Below are 13,634 nucleotides of genomic sequence, written 5' to 3' on the forward strand. Positions count from 1 at the left end.
AATGAAAGAGAAGATAAACACATGAGCAGGAATTTAAGAAATGTCAAGAGTACACAGATATCAGAAAGGGACTAAGGTAAGAAATGCATCCTCTCAGGTACACATTCACTTCTTTTGGTGCTGCCTATTAGCTGTAACACCTAAAACACTGTGTTCAAAGAACAGAATTATCTCAGAAATGAAGAAAATTCAGCATCTCACCAGAGCTTTCACTACGAGCCTCTATTCTTAGAATCCTAACATCAGTTAAAGGTGGCTGTTACCTGATCATGTGTTCTAAACAGGTCTGCTGATGAGCAGTGAGCTAGAAGTCCCCAGTGCACAATTACACAGGTGACATCAAGAGGGACTAACCTCACGTAAGTGATGGTTTTCATCCTGAATACTGGAACCATTCCACCTTGCAGGAAGCCACAGTAAGTTGTTTAAATCACAGCTGTTTGGATAAATCATAGCTAAACAATTTCATAACCCCTATTAACCAAGGTTTTCAAAGCCTTTCAGATACACAGTAATGAATCCATCTAACAAGTATTTCCCAATCACTTAATATACTCAATACACAAACCTTCTTTCATTATTATCAAAGAGGCAGGTAGCCATTTATATATATGGGTCAATGGAGAATACTATATAATGAGACTGTATAACATAGTGATTCCTGTGTGGGCTCAGGGCCCCACTGTCTTGGGTTTAAATCCCATTTCTCCTACTTCCTTGCTGTGTGACCTTGGGACCATCTTTTGGCTCCTCTGTGCCTCAGTTTACTCATCTTTAAAATGGAGATGATGATAAAGCCCCTCAGGGGATTGTTATGAGGATTAAGGGAGTTAACAATGTAATGTATTTAGAACTATACCTGCATATAGTAAATGCTCAATGAATATGTACTGAATGAAGGAACAAAGATGTTGCAGTGGAAAACTTGCAGATGAAGGCCTAGAAATCACTTCAAGGGGCTTTATCCAATATTATGTGTGCTGTCACTGAAAGTGGACCACAGGGGCAGCTAAAGCTGACATTAAATCAAAGTAAAATATTGTACCATCAGCAACTCAGTCAGAGACTGTATCTTGTCAAAGTAGAAGGGCAAGATCCACTTTCCTTTTTAATTCCCAGATTTCTCAAACTCTTTCACAAAGCAATGATTAAGTATCTAACAGTAAAATTATTTTTTTAAGTTGCAGTCATTTTCTGCAATACAATGGTTCTCATGCTGTTTTAAGTATTAATGTACTAGTTTTATGGGAAAATGTGGAAGTAAAGGGCACTGACATATTTCACTGTGAAGTTGGTTAATTAACGTGCATCAAGTAAATGAACTAAATAAAGTCCATTATGTTTTAAAAGTTACAAAAACATAACAACTGAGTAATGGAATCATGTTGAATACTATAATTATGTGCTAAGAAATGCAGCTATTATAGTCTTTCCAAAGCTCGAGAAACAAAATTTGGAAACCTAAGAAATATCCTGTTCATCTTCATGTTACTAAGGGAGGAATTTTTGGCGACTCTATTTTGGGGAAACAAAATTAGTGAAAGTTCCACAAATGAGCATGTCATAGTTCTAAAATGCAGTGCTCTGATAAGTGTTTAAGCCCAATCCTCTGTGCACACTGCAGTAGAAATAAGAGTTACCTATTTTCAAACAGATTTGGGTTTGAACCTTACCTCTGCCACTATGTGCAGGCATATGACCTTGGAAAAGCAAACTTTCTGAGTCCTGATTTTTTCAATTGTAAGATGGCCACAATAGTTTCTACATCATAATAAGTGAAAATGAGTTTTAAATAAAATACCATGTTTGAATGCACCCGGCACAGTGTAGCACCTTGGCCAGTGACATGCCAGAGCCAGCTCATGATAGCTGACTGCTACATTTTCAGGAATTTTCCAAGTTGGTTGTTAAACATAGCCATTATCAATATATATATATATATATATATACACACACACACACACACACACACACATATATATACACACACACATATGAATACATTCTATTAAAAACAAAGGTAATAAAAGCTTAAAACTCAAGTCCATTGATATCCATGGTATCTGTATGGTGAAAAAAGTGTATAATCGTGTGCTCATGAGCATTACTTCCCAATTCGGAGTTTAATATTGTCATATCTGTGGCTTCAAATCAGCCACAGAGGGAATATTTTATACTATAGAAACTGTCACACACTACAGATTAAGGCTGTGTGTGTCTATGTGTGTGCTCGTTCTTATCATTTATCAGCAAGCTACTATACCTGACTTATCAGGAATACCCCCTCCCTCCTCCAGCTTTCCTTCCCTCCTCCCTTATCTGCCCTCTCTCTCTTCCTCCTTCACTCTCTCCCTTCCTTCCTTCATTATAAAGTTCTTAGTCCATAGACCCCACAAATTTCCTCTTCCTGTGCTCTTCCCCTGTACCCTTAAGAAGAGCAAAGAGCTACATTGACATGACTGAAACATCTCATCGTAAAACCATCTGCCTTGAAACGCTTTCTCCTCCCCAGGTTAAACATTTGCACTTTTTAATCTTAAGATCCTATTTCAAAAATCAATCTATCAATTCATTTCAGACCTATTTTATACTCTCTTGTTCAACCTTTATGGATAAGGAGGTTGAATTTGTTACAGAAATTCATTTTCATACTATAAGTATCAAACAAACCAAATCACTCCAAGTTATGCGGCAAATTTCCTGGGTAATCACAGTATAATCCAGCGTCTGAATAATTAACTGGGCACTGTCTTCCACCTTTCTCAGAAATTCAGACTCAATTCTCAGAACTAAAGTTATTGTGTATGTCTTATTCTTTGAAAAGAGAAAAAAAAAAGAATTTAGGTCTAAGTCAAAGTGTTGGCTCTCTAATGCTTCCATGAATTAAAAAATAAAATATGTATCATTTGACTCAGAAAGATCAAAAGATAATCTTACCTTGAAACATGCATGAGGTAGAACCAGTGAGTTAAAAAGCTTTTTTTTTTTTCCTTTCCCTTGCCAAACACATTTATATTTTAGGTTAAAATACATAAACAAATAAATTTTATAATAAAACACATTCGTATTTCCACAAATTCCTCTCCAATTCAGGAACAGACACTGCTCTATACAGCAGAAACGATGACACTCCTCACTAATGTCTTCTGAAAAAATTTTCTGTTGATCCGTTCCTGAAGAAAACGTCTAACTAGAAGATTGATAATCTATGGGAAAACTCCTTGGAAATTAGCTCTTACGTGAAATCCCTTTAGCAGTAAGCCCATTTAATCATGCCAAAGAAATCAACAAGGGTTTCTTATTGTTGCTGATGGGGAGCCTGTTTAGCTATTATCATTAGTAATTTTCCACAGCAAGTTTTGCCTCCTTAGCCAGGTAAGAAGTGCAACTTATGACCTCCAGATGCAAACCAGTTATCAGCCTTACAATTCGACTGAAAATTTGTTTTGCTTCTTTGTGAAGTTCCCTAAGGGTAAGGTTAAAAAGAAACGATAGGGGAGTGAGAAATAAAGGGAGAGGATTTCAAACCACATATTACAAACAGAGAACAGAATCACAGAACGACACCAAGACAGTGGACTCCAAGACAAGATGGCAAGACAGATGTGCCAGATGAAACCCATGCTTGACTGCTGTACCAAGGAAAGCAAGCACAAGAACAAAACCACACAGAGATGCTGCGAGGGCAGCTCTTGGGGCTGCCGTGATCCCGTGGAAATAATAATAAAGATGAGAACCCATGAAATTATAACTACAAAAGAAAGTTATCCCCACAACTCATACACGGGACTGGCTGGGTTAGCCTGGATGTATCACTTGGATGAAACACGAGATGGCGTTATTATAGCCCATGCACTGGTGATGGAGGCCATGGTTAGTTGATTAGCTAGAAAACTCTCACTGCATGCCACACAATGATCCTGAGCTCGTCCAGAAATAAAAGATACAACAAATAGTCTATATCTGCAATAAAATTCTTTTTATGCCATCTGAATTTTGTGGAGAGGGATGTGTTTCTCTGTTCTTTCTGCATGTTTTTCTTTTATTACTATTATTTTTTTTTCTGGCTCATTCGTCCTTTTTTTTCAATGAAATGCATTGTCATAAAGGGGAGAGTAAAGACAAGTGGCCTGTGCAGATATAAGGAAAAATAAAGAGGGGAAAGGAGAAAATTTAAATAAAAAATATATAGGAGGAAGAAGAGGAAAACAAAGTACTTCATTCGTTTGTACACAACTTTCTTGGATTTTGTTGGTGTTTGTTTTGTTTTGAGCATAAATACTGGAGGGCTATGCTGAAGGGGGAGAAATTTGAGATTAGGATGGCAAGAAAAGATTTTGTTGCCTTGGTTGATTTGTATATCTATATATCTCTCAGTATTTAAAAAATAATGACTCAAAAAAGTATAGCAATGAGTTAAAAATAGCCATAATGACCAAAACACTAAATACGAATCAAAACAAAATAAACTGAACCACCAAAAATTCATGCGGCACAAGATGAGGCAAAACAACAGAAAACGTTTTTCAAATATATACAAAGTATATATCTATTTATATACACACAGGAATGTGTGTATATGGATAGATATATCTGTATAATTTTTTCTCTCTACCCCTCCCAAGGATAATTGAGTTGTGGAATCATCATTATAATTATGATAAAGAAAAAAACAAAACCTAAAGAAAAGTTAACATGCTTTTCCACCAAGTTAAAACAGTATCATGCATGTCTATGTTGGCTGATGTAAGAATGATGGTATGAATTTCTGTGTAAACACATGGCTGAGGGCAGGGGCTGTTGTTAATCTCTGTTTACGTTATTCTAATATCATTTATACTGTGTCTATATATATATGGAACAATAGGCTCTATATATTCAGTATACACACATACATAAATATATATATGTACACACAGTATATATATTGGGGCTTATGGGAGAAAAAATACAGAACAAAAAGAATAAAAGAAAACACATAAAAGCCTCTCTTTTAAAACCCAATCCCTCTTTATTTATTAATTTTTCTCGGGTGCGGGGACTTGCTTAATGATTTCATTAAGCTCACTCCTTAACAACTACTTGCACTGGCATTTGAAATCAGGAAGTTCTCACAGCGTTTGAAATCAGGAAGTCTGGCTGGAAATTCTCCCTTCAACACGCCCATCCTTGTTAACCTATTACCTAAGAAGCCCTGGCCCTAGGCCATACTGTATATGTGCAGTACTAATTTTTCAACCATAATGAATCAGAAATTCTGTGCCCCCAAACTAAGATATAGAAGAATGCTCCCTGGGGTTAATTGATTCTGCCACTGGGCGGCATCGTCTGTGGTTTCTCATGCCTGTCCTTGGATGGGGTAGGCTAATTGCTGAATTAGAGACCTCTCCTTCCAGTTGAGTTCTGATAATATTCTAGGCATTTCCATTCATTGTCTACATTGTTTCTTCCCTTCTTATCCCTCCTTTCCTTTTATTCCCCTTATTTTTGTATCTGTCTTCCCTAATAGACTATGAACTACTGGAAGGAGTCTCATCTTGTTTTTAATTTCCTAGAAACTACTCCAGTGTTTATACATAGTAGTCACTAAAAACTGTTGCATAAATAAGTGATTTATTAAACTTTCAACTGGAAGTGTATATACTTACACACTGATCTTATTGATTCCCTCTCCTTCGCAACATCACCAAAAAATCTTGGGTAATGGAGATGAATAGAATTTTTTTCATTTTTACCACTTTTGTTATTAGAGTCGTTGTTCTGGTTATAAAATCTATGATAAGGATCAACCCACATTTTATGCACACCATGCGTGCACTATCAATGGCCTAATAGCCAATTAGCTGATTTTCCTATACTTATATTTCTATCCTTATTCTAATTTTCAAAGCATTTTATCATTAGGGATTTAAAGGCCACATATTTGCTCCAGTCACTTAAAAATTAGCTTGGGCTGGGGTGGAGGTGGGTTATAAAAAAGTGAAGTAACTTATCACTGAGTGGGTTAATGAATGAAGATAGAAACTATACCATTAAATTAGGAACATTATAACCCATGAATGTACTCTATTAATTTATAAATCAATGAAGGAAATTCAAAACTTGGTAGGATTTAGCCTAGACCTAAATATGTGAATAACTCTTTGCTTTGTGTACACTGAACGTGTATTAGAGCTCAAATGTAAAAATTACTCATGTCCACAGCCAATAATGATTAATTAAATTAATGAAATTTACATCTACTTACATCCTTCTTTCTGAAGCTAAAACATTCTCAGATTACTTCTATTATACCTTTATTCAAAGTGTTTTTAGGTGGACCCTAACATTCAAGGTGAATTCTGGACACTGTGACTCAGACATTCCTATGGCATTTCATTTAGGCATTTACTATTAAACTATACACTGAATAGTTACTTGACTGATGATTATTTAAACATGATTCTATTTACCAATCGTGAGTTTCCATATGGAAAAAATCTTTCTAAAATTAAATAAAAATCTATTTATTTGTAATGAAAATATACAAGTTGCTAACTTCAAGTTTGCTGGAGACACAAATGACAAAATGCATTTCTATAAACTCTTAAGATTACCAACATCATATTTAAGGTCGATAATCAGCACACTTATTATTTTTCATCTATGAATTCTGAAAAATAAAGCTCTCTTTCTTCTTATCCTTTATTAGAAAATTATTATTGTCTTAACACTTCAGCTGCGTCCTCCGCAATGTTCCAGCAAATAAAAACTCTAAGGATTTGCTGGGCTTTTAACAATTCAGTGCCAGATTTTCATATTATAAATACTTTACTGAGGCATCTCAAACTGATAAAGACTAAGAACCCAGTTCTACCTGGAGAACATAAACAGGGATAAGCTCTTGGTGTTTTGCCAAATTTAAATTTCACCGTAATGGGTCGGGTATTATGTTAGTGTGAGGAACAAAGTAGCAATAACACCAAATGCAAATGTGAGGACTGTAGATTTGAGAAGTAAAAATACATCTGAGAATCGCTCTGGGAATAGTAATTATTTTGTGATCTCAGATTACTGCCATTAGTTTAAACATCTCCCTCAATCCAACCATTATAAATTGTTTAGCACAGTCCTATTGATAGATGGATGTGTTTCATCTTTACTTCCTTTTACTGTCTGCCCTCTGGTGCAAGTGCTGTCCCTTGAGATTTGATCAAGGACACTTAACAAAAGTGGAGGCAAAAATCCCCGGCTAATTGACACCCAGAAAAATGTATCCCTAGATAATGGCTGGATGAAGCAATATAGTTGTTAATTACTGCCATGCCCATTTCTCAGGTGCAAAAGGCATTTTTTTTCACTTTTCTCCTCTGCTCTGTGACCCCTGCCCCCACGATTTTTAGAATCTTAAGACCACAGACCACATAAAATTCAGACAATTGATAATTTTTAAATATACAGAAGCGAATCTGACAATACATTAGTTTTGATGTTATTTTTTTTTCCCGAAAGATGGAGACACTGGGCATAGGAGTTGGGGGGAGGGAGAGAGAAGGAATGAAAAGTGAATTTAAACCCTTTATCTGTATTTCAGAATCCATTCCCACATTTTAGATCATGAAGGTAAACTTACTAAAGACCTTAATTTTTATTTGGCTTCCACAATCTCATGAGAGAATCTCATTTCCTAGTGGTTATTTGAATCCTCTCCAGCTTGTCTATTTGTTGTTGTTGATTACAAAGAGGTAAGAAGGACAATGAAATATGCATTTACTGCACAATTTAACATCAATAGAAGTGTAGTTGGGAAGAAAAGGGTTTATATGCCAAGACATAAGTCTAAAATACCAAATAGACACCTCCTTCTTTGGTAGGGGACACAATCAATGTTTACAAATTAGGAAAGTTAAAATCCTGACCCTCAACTTTATGTACTTGAACAGTTATTCAAATATTCTTCTGAATATATTTATTTGATACAGATGGATTCATTATGACTTTATAGTTCACAATTTCAATTCTGAGTTCTCAAAGCAAATGTCCAGAAAATGCAACTCACTACAAAACGATCTAGTTCCCAGCAAAAGAAGGGACAGGGTAAGGTAGAGAATTATTTTTGCTAAAGAAACATGGATTTTGTTAGGGCGATACTTACTTGTATGAAATCATATATTTTAAAATAATTCACCAGGATTTATTTAGCTGTTTAAAGGGAGATGAACTGAGAGGTATGAAAAATCTCCAATTTTAATTTAAGATTATGAGGTATTTTGAGAGTCATACAAATTCAGTCAACAAATACTAATTGAGCTTTCACTCTGTGCCTTGCTCTCATGATTTAGGCTTTTTAAAAAAATCTCATTTACATATGTTCCAGCAAAAATATACAGAGAAAACTTGAAATCCATTGGATGTAAAAAGTTTCTAAACTATCATCAACCACACTCTAAAAAAATTTAGGTTGTCCTTAAAGAACTAAGCTACACGACTAAGCTACACCAAACCAGGGTGATCCCTAAATGCCAAAGTGGGTTGTGAGTATAAATGTCATTTGCTTACAACTGACTCAAAACCAGCAGCTTTGAAACCCAAAGAAATATCATTTCATTTAAAATTTGATGCCCACATGAACACAAAAGTTGTTGAATATAACATATACTAAAGTTATGAAAAGTTTATACAAATTTATGAAAAGCAAGAGCTTCTGGTGGACCTAAATTAATCAGGAAAGAACCTGTAGAAGTTAAATACCTTACTACTGAGACAGCCTAGAAAATCATAAATTTGGTAACAAAGTAAGAGAAGATAAGGTAATTGCAAGTAAGATAGAACAAGATTAGCCGAATTTAGTGTATTTCCAACAAACATCAGGCCCGGAAAAGAGTAAAATTTTAGAAACTGAGGTAGTGAATTAGAATGTTTAAACTTAGAATTTTAATCTCAATATTCACATAGAATCTCAGGATTAACAGTTTATGTCAAAGTTGTGTAAATGTCACCATTGTCCATCGCTGCATGGGCAACGGAAGACCTCTCTTTAGGCAGTGTGAAACTTAACCCCAGAAACAACTGAGTTGATGGTTCTGATTTTTAATCTGTAATAGTTCTGGAAAATCTTAAGGCTATAGAGATATTTCTCATACAAGGCAAAAAAGGACTTGACAGCTGTAAGCATGTAATCTTCATCAGTACTAATCAGGTTCCCTGGGCAAAACCTCTGCATCAATAGGTATATCTATCTCCTTCCTACATTAAATATGCCTCCGACATATTTCCCTGTGCATCTGAATCACTTATCAGGAATACTTTATGGAGTAAATTTAGAAAGAAGAAATGCTCATTCTTCAAATGTGATGAGTTAAATAATCCCAGGCAGAGGGGATCAATATCAGCCTCTTGGAGCTACGTGTTAGCTCCTTCGGAGTGGGCATCCTGTCACTTGCTTTATTTATATATTCCCTCCCATGCTCCCTTGCAGAACACAACAGACTGTTTTAAAAACTGTTGTTATTCCCCCACCCGCCCCATGTAATTATATCACTCAAGAAATGCTGGCATTGAATTTCTGTCCTCTGCTTTTGAATCAGATGAAGCACCTGTGCAGTCACTGAAAAGCAAATGGACTCGGTCTGGGGCTTTTCAAGTTTGGGCCTGTTTATGTTCAATACCAAATGGTAACATACCCACAACCTGGGGATCCATAGACCTTGTGAATCAGAGATCTAGAAAAGCCCTCTGTCTTCTTATGGAGGTTGCTATGGAGATGACGGTGTGTAGGAGGGGGAGGTAGTAGGGGAAGACAGTGGTGATAATTGCGAATGATCAAGCCTAGATTTTTATAAGACTTAATATCCAGAGATTTGATAAACATTGTTACATATATACAGATATCACTGCTATGAAAGCAAGAAAACCAGAGAAAGGATACACAGAGAATCCAAATTGAAATCTAGGTATCTTAAATTATTGACCACAAAATCAGTGAATTTAACCTGCATCTTGGAGATCATGCCCTATTCGTATCTGAATCCTTAATATGTAGCACATACCTAACATACACAACTGACCCTCAAAAAATATTTGTTGAACTGAATTCTGTTGAAGAGGTAAGTTAGATATATTCTATTTTCCAACAGCTCATTTGTGCAAACTATTAGAAAAGGAAGGATTCAAATCTAGAGATACACTGTATCCTGCCTGAGGGCTCAGAAATATTTATTAAATGAATGAATAAATCAATTATTTAATTAAGGAAAATCTGTTGCCCACGTTCTGGTATAGATTAGACATATCTTCCCTTTAGAGTTAAAACCTCACTTAGAACACTGAGATTATGACCCAATAATCTGAAAAAATATCTGACCAGCCAGGTCAAAGTTACTTTCCTCCCACACAGCTGAGCGACCAAAGGAACAGATCACACTCCAGAATGGAAAGGCCCTGCAAATTATTGACATGTCCCTATGTAATGCTAAGAACAGGAACCCACAGAACTTCCTGGCTCCAAAGCCATTTGCAAGATACCAAGCAGTCAGGCTTCCACAAAATCGGAAAATTGTAAATAATTTTAGGGTAACAAATGGAAGATTTTCACTTTTGTTATACTCATTTTTTTAATGAATCTTAAATTTCTCTAGAATTAACAAAGGAAATGTTTAATGACTCTCCTTTATTTTTAAAGAAAAGGAAAAAAAATTAAAGCAACCCAAAGAATCAACTAGAAAATTCTATTTATTTCTCTTAGCCTTTACAGAAATAAGATCCTAACCCAACTCCAGCTTTTAACTCTATTAAACATACACAGAAATTCGATGATATCTGTTCTCTATTTTATATATATATATACACATATATATAAATATTTAACTTATAGCAAGTCTCAAAACAGACGACTTGGGAAAGTTGATAGGAAATAATCAGGGACTGTAGTTGCCTGCTGGACATTATATCATATATAGCTCACTATAAAGAAAGACCATAAAACATCAAAATGTATCTGGGTGCCAATGGGGAACACACTGAAGCTTCTAATTGCCAAAGTACTCTCAACTTCAGCACAGTAGATACATTTCAAAGCATCTCAGCCGTTGACATGGCATGGTTCTGTCCTAATTTTGTGTTTACTATGTTATATTGCTGCACAAATTCTCTAAACACACAATGAACAAAATTAGTATAAATATAATACCATGCTAACTGCTGTTGAAATCCCATGGAAAAAAATTATTTTTGGTTGTTTGATTTTGGTTTTTATTTCGTTTGCCACTTAGAGTCAGAACAGTTCATGAGGTTTACATGATCTTTATGGCCCCACTTTGGCTTTATGTTTTTTTGATGTCAATCCAATATAGAAGTCTTCGTGTCCCACCCCCTGTCAATTTTGTAGCTGCCACTGGCTGCTATACACTTGCTGCTTTGGTGGTTAATCTGGGTGTCTGATTGCTCCAAGCTATGTCTTATGGACTTTTCTTTAGCTAGTCAAGGAAGTGACTTTAAATTTCCCTGGGACCTTATGGCTCCTTCCATGGGATTTGATGCTTTCGATTGATATTTATATATGTATTTATATACATATATAGATACAGGAAATACACACATTAACACACTATAATATATATATATAAAAAACACATGTATATTCACATATACGTATGTATTGTTTTTTGCAAATGAAAAAATAAAGCAAGCAAAACAAGACTGACCTAACCTACCTGTACTCGGCTCACATTCAACGAAGTCTTCGTCATCGCTTGAACATTCAGCAGATGAAACAAGGTCATCTGATGTTGGCTGCACATGTCAAAGAAAACATAATGAGGTGGGGGAAGAGAGAGGAGAGAGAGAGAGATAAGGAAACCAATGAGCAAAAGCATCAAAGACTTATCACTGTGTCCTGCCTCCATCAACATTGCTGTCTCTCTCCTCTAAAGAGGGTATGCTGTAGGGTAGAGAATGTTAACTGCTGTGTAGCTTTGAATGGCTCTGGGTCCAGACAACCTGTGTGGGTCTATGTAAAGCTGAGTGTCCCAAGGTGGCTTGAGGAGGCTGAAGGCTAGCCTATCCCTGTAGATCACATTGTGCAGCCTGACTCTATCCTGACTTTAATTTCAATTTTGAGAATCAGAAGGGCAGGAGAAGGGCTATTGCAAATGGTGGCAATACAAGGGAGCAAGCCAGCACAGAAAAACTACACTGCAGCTTGGAGAGGGTTTCAATACATATGGTGTGCAGTCTCAAGTGTATGATTTGGTGGTCGTGAATCTATAGGCTGGCATAATTAATGAACACTGTGGAATGCAGTCTGTTCGGGAATAGCATAATGGCTTCTCTCACTATCAGCGATTCTTCACGTAATTGCTGCAGTTAGTTGAATTAGTAACGTTGACCAGCAGACAGACACTACAAGACAGCCTCTGGACACAGGTAAGGCTGTTTCTGAAGACAGCAGAAAAAAATTTGATTGCAGCAAAAGTAATTCAATTTGAGACAATTTTTTTTTTTCTATTGAATCCTGCAGAAATTCCCCAATGCCAGGGAATCTGCTGCTGCAAGAAATATAGGGGACTGTGGGTGTGGGCAGTAAGAAGGCCCCTTGCTACACAGTAGACGAGAAAAGTACTTTCTGTACCTGGTACATTCTACACACACAATAAATACTCTTTCAATCATTCCCTCAATTATTAAGCTACAGATCTTGTCTAAAAACCAAACTTTTGTCCTACTCTGTGCATAAGAGTACTCAATATATAGCAGTTGTTCAACAAATGCTCATTGATTTCTCCTTCCTGATGTTAATAATATTAACTGACTTGCCGGTCTTAATATTCCCAAAGCATTGAAGCCTGAATCCATATTCAAGAGAAAAAGCAATTACAAGTCAGATGCTGTGCTAGACATGTATATATGCTTATTAGTTGTAGTTATTACTAATTAATTAGACACAATTCTCACAATGATCCTTTGGGACAGGGATAATTATTACACTTTTAAAGGGAACTGAAGTTCAGAGAGGTTAAGCAGGTTGCTAAAGGACCCACAGCTAGTAAAAAACATAGTGAAGATTTGAATAGATACATCTTAGTCAAAGTGTGCATCTGTAGCTCCCATAGGCTTCTTTATACCCTTCCTTACACGATGTTATGGACTGAACTGTGCCCCCTCCCAAATTCATATGTTGAAGTTCTAACCCCCTAGTACCTCAGAATGTGACTGGTATGTGGAGATGGGGTCTTTGAAGAGGTAATGAAGTTAAAATGAGGTCATTTGGGTACATAAATCCAACATGACTGTTGTCCTTACAAAAAGATGAGATTATCACACACACACACACACACACATACACACATAGGGAAGGCCATGTGAAGGCACAGGGAGAAGACAGCCATCTACAAGCCAGGGGGAGAGGCCTCGGAAGAAACCAACACCCCTGACATCTTGACCTCGGAATTTTAGCTTCTAGAACTGTGAGAAAATAAATTTCTGTTGTTTAAGCCACCCTGTCTATGGTACTTTGTTATGGCAGCCCTAGCAAATGAATACACATGACAACCCATATGCTTAGTGTTTCCAGACAACATCCTTCTTGAAACAGACATAGTAGGCACAGAATTGCTGGACACAGCAAAGAACAGTAGAAAAACCACATTAGGTAATGG

The 13,634-nt window shown here is 36.3% G+C and overlaps 1 protein-coding gene across 20 annotated transcripts in view; it reads right to left on the reverse strand.

Annotated features, from left to right (window-relative positions):
* NRXN3 (neurexin 3) overlaps nt 1-13,634 on the reverse strand; it is a gene marked incomplete at both ends in the record, with an annotated part of 1,633,255 nt that overhangs the window by 36,789 nt on the left and 1,582,832 nt on the right. For 14 of the 20 annotated variants that reach the window (XM_082851716.1, XM_082851713.1, XM_082851712.1 and 11 more), the window contains one exon: nt 11,691-11,769. In XM_082851716.1, coding sequence (XP_082707842.1) covers nt 11,691-11,769 — 79 coding nt within the window. Of the gene's footprint in view, nt 1-11,681; nt 11,770-13,634 lie in introns of all 20 variants that reach the window. The other 6 variants (XM_082851704.1, XM_082851702.1, XM_082851700.1 and 3 more) reach the window with 1 other exon arrangement.

This window comes from Leucopleurus acutus (genome assembly GCF_964270905.1).
Source record: "Leucopleurus acutus genome assembly, chromosome: 1".
Taxonomy (NCBI): Eukaryota; Metazoa; Chordata; class Mammalia; order Artiodactyla; family Delphinidae; genus Leucopleurus; species Leucopleurus acutus.